Raw genomic sequence first — 16,138 nt, 5'->3', positions numbered from 1 at the left:
CAAACGCCACTGAAATTTGAAGGATTTGATTGGCTACTTATTTCTGGGCATGCGCTTACTCTTCTTCTGGTGGCACAATAACCTCGTTCTTGTAACTTGGGTCTTGTCCAGCAAGCCAATAGGTTAGGATTTCACCTTTGCCCTGAAACATGAATAAACGTCTTCTGAATATATTTGTATATGTTTTCTTGGTGCAATAATGTTATTGCTACCAGAAGCAAAAATAAAACGATGATGATAAACCAATCACGTTGTTTTTTACAAAATGTAAACAACAAAACGTCAGTTCACATTTGCGTCAAGCATATATGAACCGGGCACTCTTATTCGTCAGAAAAAATATGCACTTTGGCATGAGGAAAACCCCTTTATACATTCATCAAATTACGAGACAAATGAAGGGGTGTTTGGAAAATGTAAAATGTGTTTTTTTCTGAACATAGTAAAGACATATTTCTGGGATTTTTTATCATGACTATAAAAAGCCGGGTCGTATTTCAATATACTAGTTTCATCCGATAATTACCTCTAACAAAAAACAAAAATCTACATACGAGTCATCGTCCTAAACCACTGTCCTCTTTTGGACAACGCTAAGTAAAATACACTGATTAAAATTAGGCCTAAAAAAATAATTGTTTGGTTCCAGTTACCCGACCCCACCTAGCTTTTCACTCCCAGCCATAAATTGTTTTGACGTATTTGAGAAGAAAATAAAGTCGCAACAATTGTGTGAAGTCTCATGAGAAAATTGGCCTTGGAAACTGACATCAACTTAAAAAAACTGTTCGTCCAATCTGTAATGGCTATACATCTGATAGGAAGAAATAAACAACACAGAGACCATTTGGAAAACAATGGAAAACCTGAACTAGACACACAGAAAAAAAACTATATAGTAAAATAAAATAAAAAATCTACCTACCCCACCTGTTCTAAAATTGAGCGTAATCGGAACCACACTATTTTTTTATACGGCCTAGGTAACATACACTGATTAAAATTATTTCGTTGCGTCAGTGTATCTTTCTGGACTCTTTTCATGCTACAAAATAATGAAATTAAGACAGAAAATGTAATTACCTTCATAGCAACCAAACCTCTTTCCTCCAATTCATAACCTCCAATCTGTTCCAGTACGTCTCTGCATTCAGGACTGACATGAATCTTCAAGGCTGTCAATTAGAAGACGATAAAGATATCATGACGATAAAGAAACCGATTCTTCATATATTCATTCGTTAATTCGTTCATTTTCTTTTATTCAGTCAGTCAGTCAGTCAGTCAGTCAGTCAGTCAGTCAGTCAGTCATTAGTCAGTCAGTCAGTCAGTCAGTCAATCAATCAGTCAGTCAGTCAGTCAGTCAGTCAGTCAATCCGACATGCATGCATGCATTCTCATTCATTCATCATGCTTGCACTCACTCACTCACTCACTCACTCACTCACTCACTCACTCACTCACTCACTCACTCACTCACTCACTCACTCACCCAACCACCCACCCACCCACCCACCCACCCACCCACCCACCCACTCACTCACTCACTCACTCACTCACCCACCCACCCACCCACCCACCCACCCACTCAGCCACCCACCCACCCACCCACCCACCCACCCATCTATCCGTCCATCCAACCATCCACCCTTCCAACCAAACTCCCACCCACCCACCCACCCACCCATCTATCCGTCCATCCATCCACCCACCCACCCACTCTATAAATAAATCAACCACATTCTCACTGTCAGCAAGTTATTTCAACAAACAGTTATGGGTATAATTGTTATTTTGTGCTGCATATAACCGTCTCTTTTATACTTACGTAATCCGTTGGACTCCATACGAGAGGCTGTGTTCACTGTGTCTCCAAACAGACAGTAACGTGGCATAGCTAGACCTACCACACCAGCAACACATGGACCTGTACACAGAAAGTTAGAATCACTTCACAATTATTATTCTTACAATGATACATCGTACCTTTGACCTGCTCTTGCATTCTTGTCACGTGACCTATGTTTATTTTCCGGTTCCAAGCATTGCGCGAAATGACGTCACTTGTGTTGTTACATTTAGTCTTCTCGTATCTTAATTAATGGTCACCCATGCATCAAAGACAAGAAAACGTTTGTTTATTATGTTTTAGTTTGATTAATAAAGTGATTTAAGCACTGACTGATTCGTCTGTTGATGGCTCCTCAAATATAGCCAAATGCGTGAAAATGTCATCAACTTCCTTAAACAATAGAATAACAACTAACATTTTTTCGTATTAGAAAAATTAATTTTGAGAATTTAATTATGGAAGTAATTGTGAGAGTTTACCTCGCATCAAAACTGAAAAGACGCTTTTTTTATGGAGGCATTTTCATAAACTTTGGGTTCTGGAGAGTGATTTCATGATTTTACATCACCATTTGTATGCACCCCTTCCCCCAGCTGTGATATCCGTAAGGAGATTAGCTGGTATTATATAGATACTATAGATAAACTTTGCCGGCACGATTGCAAAGAAACATCAAATTCAATCTTGTATTGCTTGTTCTATGATGATGATTGTCTTGGCAGTGTTGCATCATGGGAGTCAATACACGAATATGTATAATTTATGACCAATAAATATGTATGACTCCGAAGTGTTTACCTTCACAAAGTCATGAATATGTATTGTTCATCTAACACACATGCACGTAACTTTAACAGGAGCGCCAACAGCGACGAATCTTTCAGTTTACATCGAAATGATACAAAAAACGAAATTCAGCGATAACTCGCTATTGCATACCTGAGTGAATTCCTATACGAAGCCTCAATGTTTCGTCAGGGCGATGGCGGACTCTGAAAGTTTGGATTGATTCCAGAAGATGCCAAGCAGCGGAAGCGATCTGACCAGCGTGGTTGATTCCATTTCTGATTGGTAATCCTGACACCAACATGTAAGCGTCGCCAATGGTTTCAACCTTGTATACGTCATAGTTGGCGATGATGGCGTCAAAACAGGTGTATAGATCGTTCAGCATGTTGACAACCTGATTAAAAAATTTCGAGAATTTTAGATTCTAAAAAGTAAAGTATCGCTAAATGGTGAAAAATACTAATAGTTCAAAGACTTACCTTTATGAGGGATAGGCTGTGTCAGTTATCCAAACGTAAGAAACAACAAGAGTTATAACTCTTTTCCCAGAAGCGAGCCAAATCATTTAAATGAATTACAGGTACCTGTATGAAGATCAGTGAGCCTGGCTACAAGGTGTCATGTTGAGATAGACACTAGAAAGATAACACACAGACACCATTTACACTGCGTTAGCATGCACACTACTACAACGTATAATCTGTTGAAGTTCAAAATCCATTGTCAGCAGTCAGTGAAAGTCGATAGAATCTAAAGCCAACATAGTAAATGAGTGTGTGTTATCTTTTTTGTGTCTATCTCAACATGGAACATTGTGATCATAAAACCTTCTACATAGAGGTCGGCATAATATAGAATATACCCTGTCGTAAAGAACAGCAATTTGACGGATGATGACGTCACACTAACCTGTATGGGTGTACTGCCGGCAGACAAAGCGGTAAATCCAACGATGTCAGAGAAGAAGATGGTCACCTTTTCAAAGGATTCGGGTAGTACAGAAATACCTTTCATCAGCTGAGAAGCAATTGATCTAACGATACAAAGTAAAATCTAGCATCAATGAAAGAAAGTACACACACAAAAACACTAATTTCAGAAACAGGAAATATATTAATTTCATTTGTGTTGAATTATAATTGTTTAAATCGAAATTCGCAATGTTATTTTTTGATGTGCACTTTCATGTTTTAAAACCAAAAATGTCAGATTCTATGGAACGACAAGTTGTATATTCAAGTAATTGTATAGATATGGGTAGGAGTACATTTAATGTGGGTTTCTTCCTGCAATTCTGTATATATTGTACGTAATAATTGTTTTATAATATTAATTTTATTTTCAGAGTCACTGTATCTGTTATTCAGGTTACCTCTCTAACAAATTAATGATTATCATAATGCATAAAGTTTTGTTCTTACGGTGGCAGCATACGATGAAGGAGCATCTCCACTCTTTGTTTCTCGTGTCGAAGTTCTTCGGTCCGTTCGTCTACAATCTCTTCTAGCTGGTTAGAGTATCGTTCCATGATAGCGACCATATTGTCCAGTATGTTGGGTTTCCTGGGATAACAGACATAACCGTGTACGTAAGATCACCTTAGCTGAGACAACCAACACATGTTATCTGCCTAATTAGTTATAATTATTGTGTTTGTTGCTTGAGGTTATACTAGTAAATGTTCGATTGTGTCACGATTTGGTAGCGTGTGGGATGGAGAAATACATAAGGATGGATGATGGGATAGAGAGAGGGGGAGATAGATAGAGGAGAAAAATTGCGAATGTCAGTGTATATCTGGAGATTGTATGTGAGATGAATAGCCTCTAAAACATGCAACATATGAATAAAGAGAGAGCCATCAATGGCAATGATCAAAGCATCGTTTTTTTTGTATGCCTGGTTCTCTGTCTGTCTGTCTGTCTGTCTGTCTGTCTGTCTGTCTGTCTGTCTGTCTGTCTGTCTGTCTGTCTGTCTGTCTGTCTGTTTGTTTGTTTGTTTGTTTATTTTCTTGTTTAGTATTTATATTTCCGATGTCATTTTCATTTTTTTCTTTACAGCTCACCGAATCAAACAAATAAATGTATCGCTTACAGTCCTTTTTGCAATGGTTTCAGCATATCCCGGGCTCCGAAGAAATCTGGTCGTTCATGAGGGTCTTCAGCCCAGCAAACTTTGATGACGTCAATAATACATTCAGGTACGCCCTCTTCGCCAATCAGATCACTAATGTCGGGTCGATAGATAGGGTCTTGTCCAGCTTTCACTTTTTCGATGATGTCTGAACAAAACATATGAAAGTCAAAGTAAATTAAGTTATTCATAGAAAAGTACAAATTTAGTTGATCACATACATTTGTAGGTGTATTGTACAGGTATGGTTTACAGTATATTTATGTACTACTATCTATGATTACCTTATGGGAGTCTGTGAGCAACCGATTTGAAATTGTTGTAAAGAAAATTTGCTTTGTACAGCTATTCAATGTAATAAAATATTCCTATTATAATGTAATATAGTAAATTTAAGGTTGTACATAATGCAAAATATACTGTAATACTACCTGTATTTTTCGTTTTATTGTGTTGTGTTGTGTTGTGTTGTGTTGTGTTGTGTTGTGTTGTGTTGCGTTGCGTTACGTTGCATTCTTGCGTTGAGGTGTGGACTGACTGTCAATCGGTGATTGCTCTGACAAATATAACTGTTTGCCCAGGTTTTTGCCCTCTATCTAATCCCTTGTGATCTTTTGTTCCACTTGATCGGTAGTTGATTTAGTCTCAGGGTGGTCATAAGCCATTAATTCGGTAACACAGAATTTGTCCGCGTTCAGGAGATTAACCTAGATTAGCCAATTCCGTCATGCGTACAACTTATTTTATCTTGGATATCCAAATATAACAAATCCTACCCTTTGGTTCCTCTTCATTCAAGTAATAAGGCTGTGCTCGTGAGTAGATTTCTTGCAGGATAATAGCAAATGCATACACATCGCCTTTCGGGGATCCTTCTGGTGCCATGTTGTTTTCCTCTCGTAGATGTTCAGGGGCACGCCAGAATAAATCTGCAAAGAAAAATAAACGGCATAATTTTTCTCTTGGATTGTAACAAATAACTTAGACTGAAAGGTTTGTGATTTTGTACATTCACACTTCTCTAATCAATAGCAATCAACAAATTACCGAATACAACCTGTACATCACGTTGAAAGACCCACAGACACTGTCTATGAAGGGAACATCAATTTGAAAGTTTTAACTAAAAGCTCCATCAACGACGAATCTTCACTTTATATTTTTACAAGACGCAAAAGTCACAAGTTGACACGCATTGTTGCTTGAACGTCATCGTCTGTCCTTGGGACATGTCCCTCGCGCCATGGTAAACGCTTCAATTATCTAGGTAGTGTCGTGCATGTACATACAAGACAGACCTGAAAATGTGTCCGCTCTGACTTTCAGATTGTTGAAAACCATGTGCCATCACTATACCAAAGATTGTGAGATATTAGGGCAACTTACTATCAGTACATTGAAAGACCAGACGTTGTCAGGACTTTTATCATTGCTTTCAATTCCACAAAAGGAAGGGTAGTGAAAGGGGTATATGACAAGGGCGCAGTCTACTTACTGCTGTAGTGTGCATAATCCCCAGCGTCTTCGATCAGCTGTCCTTTCTTGAAGTCATGAAGTCCATAGTCCGTAATTTGCAAACACCATCGGTTGTCGACTACGCAGTTCGATGATTTGAGATTACCGTGAGATTTAATTTCACTGCTGTGTAGGTAGATCATTCCCTTCATTACGTCAGCAATCATTGAAGCAATGAACATGTCGTCAAGTTTTATTTTCTCGTTCTCCAGAATATCCTGGCGGGAAAATGTGAGATTTTGTTTGAAAGGGAAAGCTGAAGTGACAACTTCGTAAGGTTTTAATTTTGACAGATTAAAATAATTTCCAAGCGCTTTGACGATGCAAGATGAACAGGAGGCTTAAATGCATTGCATAATAACAAACATGAGAACTGGATGACCTCAACAAAGCTCAAGTTAAAAGCTTCTAAAAACTCTGACTAGCCATCGCTCTCTTAACAGAGGATCTCTCTGTTTCATCTTAATTTGTCTGTTGGCATGTCCCCCACCCCACCCCCAATTTATCATAAAACAGAGATATAACATACCTGAAGACTGCCTTTGGGACAATACTCCATGAGGATACAGATATGCAAGTGGTCAATAGAAGCTCCGACAAATTTACAAACATTGTCATGACGCATATCTCTTACCTGTGAAAATATGGAAACGTAATATATGTTGTCATGGAAATTTTAGTTGCATTTATTACGGCCATTTGTACATTTGTCATTTGTACATTACTACGTAAGATGTGCGACTAAGTAAGGTGTGTAAAAGTATATATAAAGACTACGTGTAAACCTATAACGTACCTAGGAATACAATTAGTATATATAAAGTGTTCGATAAATGTCTGTCTGTCTGTCTGTCTGTCTGTCTGTCTGTCTGTCTGTCTGTCTGTCTGCTTGTTTGCTTGTTAGCAGGATCTCAAAATTGAAATTCTATGGATTTGTCTAAATAAAACGTTGGGAAAATATTTCCTATCAGTGTGCAATTTTAACAGTACTAGTTACACCACTCTTGCTGCTAGACCCCTCGGGCTATTCTGCACTGTAAAAGCGACCTAAGGTCACTAGTGAGGGCGCTAGTCCGAATGGGCGTTCGCCCTCGATTGCACCTTTCAGAAGAAAGCTCGAGGTCTTGCAGCTTGACTAAAGTTACACGTACGTACCCGATACAATCTCATCACGACACGTTTTTATGACAAAGTTTTATGTACAGATATTAACCATAATAATACTGTACTTACCATTTTCAGTTCTTGTCGAACATGTCTTGTCAGGTCAATATGGTGTTTGTTGACAGGTTTGATAGCACATTTTTGGTCCTGAAAAGTAAACAAATGACGTCATAATGTTGGGTATATATGTTTATTATCATAAATTATCATTCCATTTCTAATTGATTATATTAACATCTATGTTATTTTAAACCAGGAGTACAAAGTTGGTATGGAACTCAAACGTTGCAAGCCCACATGGTCACATGAGCATTAGCCCGCCCATGAAATCTCAGAAAATCGGAACCACAGAGGGCGCTGTAATTACATCATGCATATTTAAAATGTCATATTATTCGAAAAAATTGACTGAAAGGAGCCGATTTTGAAGGGGAAAAACATATGTGCGAACCTACATTTGACTTATCATACATTTTATGTTCTTTGTTTTATGTTTTAGTGAGTTTATTTCCCACATTTAGTTAACTGCAACTACTGTCGTCTGACCAATCGCGCCAATCTGCTTTGACCATTTGTTTCGTCTTCAGCCATGCAAATGTTCAACTACAAGCATGCAGAGCGATCTGTACACACAAAACGACACTTACCCGGTATGTACCGATGTTCGCAAATATTTGTTGGGTCTCCTGGTTTGTCATCATTGATATAGCACTCATAACCTGAAAAAGAACATCACGAAGTAAATTTATTAATGGACATAATATTAGAAGCTAGAAGTCAGTAATAACTTTATAGTTCTTGGTGGTTATTTTGACATTGTATACACATATACAACACTTTCCGTTCCATTCCAAATCCTTATAATTGCTAACCATGTGCAACAAGTAGTCGCACGCGAGCTCTCACCAGTAATTTGGATTTGATATAAAATTACAATGTGACATAATATCTTAGTTACTAATAAAGTCCTTTATAGATAAAAATCTGAGTCTCCAAACCGCTTTGCTGTGTCAATTCAGATTTCCTTTGTGATTTTAGTGTGAATTGTGTATGAATGCTGCCTGGCAGAAAATGTGTCCACAGTGACAGACTATGCCACTTCAATGTTAGACGTCTGATATAACATGATATAAACAGTGGCTTACACCATGGATGTATTATCAACTAATACACCCGTGGCTAATAACACCTGGACATGTATTATGACTCGCGTCAGACAACCGACACAAGCTGTGCTGGTTGTCTTAGAGCTTACCAGCTGTTCAGTATGTTACACATTTCATTTGTGTTCACCCATCATCCAAGACTGGAAGACCTCTTTAAAAACTGCTGTCCATAAACCATGTACCTAATCATGGAATTTCCTTGCACAGGTAATCATTGATACATATCCTATCCAATACATGTATTCAAAATAACTGTATAAAAATACAATTTTCTGATTTTCTTTAAATTTATTAACGTTCTATAAAATGATCTAGGACACTGCATTTTGTTCTCCACTCTTCATGGCGAGTGGAGAAATTCACACACATGTCATGCACGTACATCGGGAAAAATAAAACTGTGAAATACAGGAGATTTCGTCTTCGCTTGCAAATGACGTATCAGGATTATCAGTTAGAGTGATCACAAGGCTTGATAAAGATAACACGTAGACATCCCTTACATAGTGTCTGTTCTACATATTTTGCTACATTTATATTTGTCTAATAGTTATCATTAAAAAGTACAGAGCAAACATGGTGTAAGGATGTTTGTGTTATATTTATTGTGTCTATCTTCACATGAAACCATGGAAGTACTACAGTGGGTGGTACATGGTACTTCCATGATGAAACCTTGTAACCAGTTTCCCTGAACTTGATACGTCTTTTCATAGCATTTGCAAGCTAAGATGAAATATACTGTATTTAACGGTTGTAAAACCAGGATTAGTCCGTCAACATACCATACTCTTGACAGAAAATCCACCACGAGAAGCACCGCGCTCTTCAGATCTTAGCTTGATCTCGTCAAAATTCACTTTCCAAACGAGGCTGTCCAGTTCCTGTTCGTATTTGTGTCTCCTGTAATCGCAAAGTGTAGTTTAGCATATGTTTCACTGATTGATTCTCTGTGCCCTTATATATGTTTAGAATATCACAAATCATATATATCACATCTATTTTCAAAAGCCAAAAAATGTGGTTGTTGAAGTTGCTACTATACCGTGTCTTCAAAATCATACACATTATACCATGCACAAGCCAAATACCCTGGTCGTTCTACGTCACCACAGCTCGTGTCCACGTCATTTGTTTCTGCGGTGCTCAAAATATGAGTCAAAGCGTCCAATCGCCGTTATTTTCCCAGTTTTCGTAAATCATGCTCGAGGAGGTGTATCAAATAACCGACGCCACATTTTCAAAATCTAACAATTCACACATACAGTATCCTAATATCATGCAATAACACAGACAAAACTGGCATACCAACATTGACACCATCTTTCTCTCTACAAAATGTCGGCCATATTGTGCTTACCTGTAAAAGTAGAACACTATAATCGTAACCAGTAATACAAAAATTATAGTGACGGGTACAGCGATTGGTGTTATGGTATCTGTCAGAGGAAAATTGTAAAAAAAAAATTTTTTATATTTCTTTTTTAAAAATGACACGAGAGAGGAATGTGCCTTTCAAATTTAACTACGCACATCGTCATAGTCTTGAAACTGACAATTCAGTCACTTAGATTCATTGTCCTTTTATTCACAACAGTCCAATATGAACGTAGAGGGCGTAATACACGAAAATATCACGAATATCAACAAAGAAAGCGGTGATTCCTTTTTGTGTTAGCTCAGCTTATAATGTTGAACCACCCAGGGACTTACCGAAATTTTGAGTAGGCGTTGAGAAGTTTTGCTGAGTTACTTTCGGTTTTTTTACAGAAGAATAAAGCTGTAGGTTTTTTTTTTTTTTTTTTTTTTTTTTTTAATTTTTTTTTTTTTTTTTTTTTAATTTTTGGAAACTTCAGTGTAGTGGAAAATATGTATGTAGGCTGATATATATAGAATGATTTAACGGATGAATGCATGCACTTAAAATCATACTATCCATTTGTAAAACTAGTTTGTCAACAGGCGATACTATAAGTGTACATCCCCGTCTGGTGAATTGGTAGTCGTGAATACATTAATGAACGTCACTTTTCAGAACGAAATACTCAAACAAGTTATGGCTACTGTGACTCAGAATTCCAAGAACATGGCGATTCCTATCCTACATCAAGCAGCAATAATCGAATCTTGGTTTGCCAACGAGCAAATGATGGTTAACGAAAAGGGCGCCCTCTGTCGACATATCAACTTACCAGGACACAGTTCGTCGAAGAAGCCACATTTAGGCATGTCAAGCGGTGGTTTTCCGTTGTTAGTATACCAAATAATATCCCTGGCTTTATTGTAGTTCATATCCTCTCCCTGATTGAAATCAAGTGAGTAGACATCATATTAGGTGAAAATAAATTTATACAACCCCTTTACCTAAAACATAAGGTGAGTCGAGTCTTTCTCTGGGGGCAGTTCTTTGTATTTTTCGATGTTACAGACTATTTTTAGCAATTTATTTGCAATGTTACTGAGGATTCTACACTTATTTGTTGAGATTAATTATTGTTGATTTACATGGTTTTTTAAAATATTTTTTTTGAATTTTGTCAAAATTATTTTTTTTCCATGCGCTCTTACAAAATACGCTTCATGTGACAAGGGCCGCTAACTTTTAAACTGTATACTTACCCATGTTCCGTTAACCTTATCTCTGCGATACTTTGTGGCAATCAGCATGGCGTTGTCTACCATAGGTGTCACTACTTCATCAGACCACCCTGTGTAAAATGCATTGGCAGCGTGATCAAACAGCCGCCATGATTTAATGTCGAACACGGTGTGTGTCATTCCATCGTTGTCCATATATTTACTGTTATAACTACCAATAAGAATTCCGATTCCTGAAAAATAGTGCCAATGTTAGTGAAACATTAATAAACGAGACTGACATTTCTTAGACTAATCATCTTCCCGGTTCCACGTTTGATATTATAATTATGAAAAAGTTTGACTTTGGCGCTGTTTATTATGCAAGTCAAATACTGAGAGATTCGTCACTGTGGGGCGCTGTTTCTAGCCTATCCCCATCACACCATGACATGACCCGTTTACATGTGATAAAACAAACCTCTAAATCTAAGTTCGCACATACCCTTCGAACAGTATTTCTGATTCCAGAGTAAACACCAATTTGATGTTTTCCACAAAATAAAACTGACTCAGGACATTTTGTTCACTATATTTGGTGGGAAAATTCTTATGTTATCGAATATCAAACGCGTTTGATTTTCTGCCTGTAATTTACATAAAGACAATTGTCTCAGAATGATTTTAATAATAGTAAATTCCAGAATAACAGCTTTGTCTGAAACTCACCGAGAAGGAACTGTCCGATGATTTTGTCGATAATGTTCATGCCATTATTTATATCTTTGCCTTCACGAATAAGGTCCCTGATAGCATCACCAACTGCCCACACGGCATCGAATAGATAGAAGCCTTGCATGGTAATTCTAGCCTGTGTAATATAATATATTAGATCAATGGGATATAACTGTACACCTTACAATCAACTCAGAAATATTTTGAAATCCAAACAGTGATGTGAACACTTTGGAAAGGATATATTGCACTCGAAATATATACCATAGTAGGTGATGGGTTGGGGGTGGTGAGGATAAGCGTTGAGGGTAGGGTGACGATGATGATGATGATGATGATGTTGTTGTTGTTGTTGTTGTTGTTGTTGTTGTTGTTGTTGTTGTTGTTGTTGTTGTTGTTGGTGGTGGTGGTGGTGGTGGATGGTGGTGAGGAAGAGGAAGAGGAGGAGGAGGACTACTACGTCGACAGTTACAATACTTACATGATATTCACTAGGGTATGATCCAAATTTGGCGTTGGTTTCAGCTAGATACTGATCAATGAATCCATGAAATTTGTAGTTATCGCCCATCGGTACTTCAAACTCAACAATTATTGAGTATCTGATGGCTTTTTGAGCTATTTCATCCAGGGAGTGGTCATAAGGATCTGCAATTAACAAATGTAGATATATCAGTGGATGGATTGGTGGGTGGGTGGGTGGGTGGGTGGGTGAGTGGGTGGGTGGGTGGGCGTTCGGGCGAGCGAGCGAGTGAGTGAATGAATGAATGAGTGAGTGAGTGAGTTCCCTAAAAATCTAACATCGTTGTAACCAGCAGGCCCTTTATGGTCATTGCCTAAATCGTACATGCTAGAGGTATTTCATATATACTTCACATTTCGTTACGTCAGCCGAAATATTTTGCTCTGGCTTACCAGAATGAAAACCTAAAGTGAATAACAAGTTCGACACATTTCATAAAGACTGTCACATTTAAAAAATCTCCCAAGATACTGGTACTAGAAAGTACACAATTATTTCAGGCTGAACACAACTCGGAAAAAGACAAAGGAACACTTACATTTGTACATACAAATGCATGAGAAAAGGGTATTACTTACTATTGGCGTACATTTGTAAACCCACAAGTCTGTGTTCTATGTTAATTGCAATAATTAAGGAGTTTCCTTTGGAGGTAATGCCCATTTGATACAGGGTGATCATAAATTCTCTGTGTTGATCGACCGTTCCGACAAAGACATAAACTACGAACAGAGAGAGAACGAGAGAGAGAGAGAGAGAGAGAGAGAGAGAGAGAGAGAGAGAGAATAGAAATTAAGACATATTTATATAAACTTTAGAGAAAATATTCTGCAAAGTGAAATCAAAACTGCGCCAATATATTGTTGGTTGTCTGATTGACAATAATCACAAACTATAGCTTGTGTACCATTAAACGAAAGTTCAAATTTTTTGATGGCAAGTCAAATCAAATAAATTCTTGCACATTTCACAGAAAGACGTCACGTCACATGTTTTGACGCGTCAGCATTTTGAATGGAATTTGTGGACAAAAACTACAAAATTGTTTCAAATTTTGAATCCTTTTATATGACTTGATTTGGTAAAAGGTGGTATGTAAGACACGTCGTATCGCTTCGCCCTCACCGCCCCACCCACCCCCTCTAATGAGAGGGGCTAACCGATGCGTCACAGCGTACCTTACAGACTATGTAACAGGTTGAATCGGAAAAGGTAGAATAATTTTAGTATCACACTTCAAAGTTGAATAATAAAAGGTTCTGAAAACAATTTGATAATAAATCTTACTTCTTGTAGTCTGTTTGATGGCGTCGACCCGAGCCCGCCAATTGGGTGACGATCCAAGCACACCTGGTATGTACTGTCCACCGTAAATAATTTGATTAGTCACTTCGATGTCTTGTTCTTCAAATAATTCAAAGAGCCTGTCCGAGACAGCAACATATTTCGGGTCGTCGCTTGTAATAACAGAACAACGTTTCCAACCGTACTTTTCAAATAACTTGACAATGACGTAGGCAGCATCTTCCCCTGTTGGATTATAACGAACGTAGGTCGGATATTTGGTTCGGTCAAACAAGGCATCGTCTTCACAGAGCTTAAAAAATAAAAAATAAAACATACGTCAACTGCGCATCGGGGATAACCTTCTACAAAAATCAGCCAAAAATTTGTTTCTTAAAGTTTTTTCCCGATAACATGACGTCAGAAATTAGGGTAGGTAGGTCGGAATTTTACTTTATTGTACTTAAAATTTTGTACTCGTATCGTATAGGAACTAGACTTGTTATACAGTGAAACAGGCTGAACAATTTGACCCGTGAGCTCTAGGCTTCTCAAATTATGTTTTTTTGGCTAAATATCTAAGAATTCTTATCAGAACCACAAATAAAGACTGATATCGACATTCATTATATCCCAAAAACACTGCCACTATGGAATGCGCTACCCGAGTCACGAAGTTCGCTGTGCACCCAACAGAACAAGCCTTCAAAACTGCACTGAATGCTATCAACACTAGAGCTCCTGAGTACTTTGATGGTATTGCCCCACACGTGACCCTTGACTATGTACGTGACAACCAGTATCGGTACTTGTACGTCTATAATACAGATACAGAACTACATTGATATTAAAAAGTAATACTCACGTAATCGATAAGGGGCATATTCAGTCGTGCAGCAAAACGGGCCTCGTATTCACATGATAATCCCGGTCCAAAAATGGCGACATAGTCTTCTTGCCACCACTGTCCAATCTTCTTTAAGGCGAAGTTAGTCTGATACCGTGTATTATACCAGTCGTACACGATTTCGTACCCTAGAATATCGTTGAGAAAACACAAAGACCCCCCAAAAAGTTAAAATTTAAGTATCGGAAAATCACCATAGAGGTACATGGACCCTTAAAGTCTGGTCTTATTAAATCCTTAATTTTGTTTCCATTTTATAACTTAGATTCTACATGCATTATTTCAGTATCTAATATCCAGTGCAATGATTTGTACAAAACATTTACTGAATGGTTTAGCAGCAAATCAATAATTTAAAATCTACCTAGAGAGAAGAGACGAGAGAGAGAGAGAGAGAGAGAGAGAGAGAGAGAGAGAGAGAGAGAGAGAGAGAGAGAGAGAGAGAGAGAGAGAGAGAGAGAGAGAGAGAGAGAGAGAGAGAGAGAGAGAGAGAGAGAGAGAGAGAGTTGAGCTTACCGTCGTCCATGAGGTATCTGTTAAGATAATCAACGGTAACGTCAAAAGCACCAGCGGTGCTTCCAGCATATGCGATATCAACGGTGTCGTAGGGGTCGGTAAACGGAGTGAGTAAGCCAAGTTTGATGTACGTCGTATTTGTGTAGTTCGAACATCTTACCGGGGTTATCAACGCAAGTGCAGCTATCGCCGCAACAAGCACTGTGTGATACCCCATCGGGGTTGATGACAAACAAACACTCCGATAGATGTAGGCTTGAGAGTCTAACAAAGACAAGACGATATTGTAGGGTGTAGCAATCCGATATGGTGGTGCCTACCAGGTGTTGGGTAGGAATGCCGAATACCGATTGTGATGGAGGCAATGGTGTTCTCTGCGCGTCAACAATAGAGCGGCCGCGAATACGGTTGCCAAGTTACCATTGTGAAGCATGCCAGTCGAATACCCCCCTCTGGTTCAGAATACGGATATGTTCTGCACAGAGGTTCTATCATAATTATATATTTATCATATATTTAAAAATGGAATTCGACATATCTCCATGACTTTGAGATGAAACCAAGTGCGAATTCTCTCGAACACTTGTCTTGTCCATTACTGTAACTGTTTGTTAATTACCATACTGGGTGTTAACGTACAAGAATAATCACTACTTATTTTGTGTTAACGTTTTGTTTTCCAGTGAAATAAGCAAAATTTATAAGACTAGCGAAAATTTCCAGGTTTACAGTATGTGTACGTCCCTTTCCGTAATAGAGATGAGAAGAGCGCCCTCATACAAACACATGTACACGTACACAGGCATACATACATACCAATCTGATTAAAATCCGATGTAGATGTCGGCTAATCGTTCATTGCTATTTTACCTTCGTTATTTTGCCTGAATTGACCTTCTTGGTACATGTTTACATTTTTTAGCCTGATCGCCTCCTCTACATGTGCGCCAGTAGATGTAGAGGAGGCGATCAGGCTA

At 38.2% G+C, this 16,138-nt stretch overlaps 1 protein-coding gene across 1 annotated transcript; it reads right to left on the bottom strand.

Annotated features, from left to right (window-relative positions):
• Positions 1-4: 4 nt before the first annotated feature.
• LOC144445887 (speract receptor-like) lies at positions 5-15,378 on the bottom strand. The gene is made up of 21 exons (XM_078135529.1): positions 15,162-15,378; positions 14,604-14,773; positions 13,742-14,051; positions 12,413-12,579; positions 11,926-12,067; positions 11,239-11,450; positions 10,812-10,920; positions 9,980-10,058; positions 9,405-9,522; positions 8,101-8,172; positions 7,523-7,600; positions 6,819-6,923; positions 6,270-6,507; positions 5,551-5,703; positions 4,736-4,922; positions 4,063-4,203; positions 3,551-3,674; positions 2,792-3,035; positions 1,829-1,927; positions 1,084-1,175; positions 5-142 (listed from the first exon to the last, which is right to left on the bottom strand). Exons 1-21 carry the CDS (start codon positions 15,376-15,378, stop codon positions 56-58), a joined length of 3,144 nt encoding a protein of 1,047 aa, XP_077991655.1. The 3' UTR covers positions 5-55.
• Between the last annotated feature and the right edge of the window lie 760 nt (positions 15,379-16,138).

The sequence above is a fragment of the Glandiceps talaboti genome, chromosome 14, assembly GCF_964340395.1.
Source record: "Glandiceps talaboti chromosome 14, keGlaTala1.1, whole genome shotgun sequence".
Lineage (NCBI taxonomy): Eukaryota > Metazoa > Hemichordata > Enteropneusta > Spengelidae > Glandiceps > Glandiceps talaboti.
The sequence above is the reverse complement of the archived record's forward strand: the minus strand, read 5'-3'. Positions and strand labels throughout refer to the sequence as shown.

Bases quoted from the DNA above. Each gene is read 5' to 3' on its own strand.
- LOC144445887 (XM_078135529.1), bottom strand. From the start codon at position 15,378: ATGGGGTATCACACAGTGCTTGTTGCGGCGATAGCTGCACTTGCGTTG. The intron at 11,451-11,925 runs GTGAGTTTCAGA...ACTATTTTTCAG, and splicing joins CATCGGACAGTTCCTTCTCG to GAATCGGAATTCTTATTGGT. The intron at 143-1,083 runs GTAATTACATTT...TTCATGTTTCAG, and splicing joins GAGGTTTGGTTGCTATGAAG to GGCAAAGGTGAAATCCTAAC.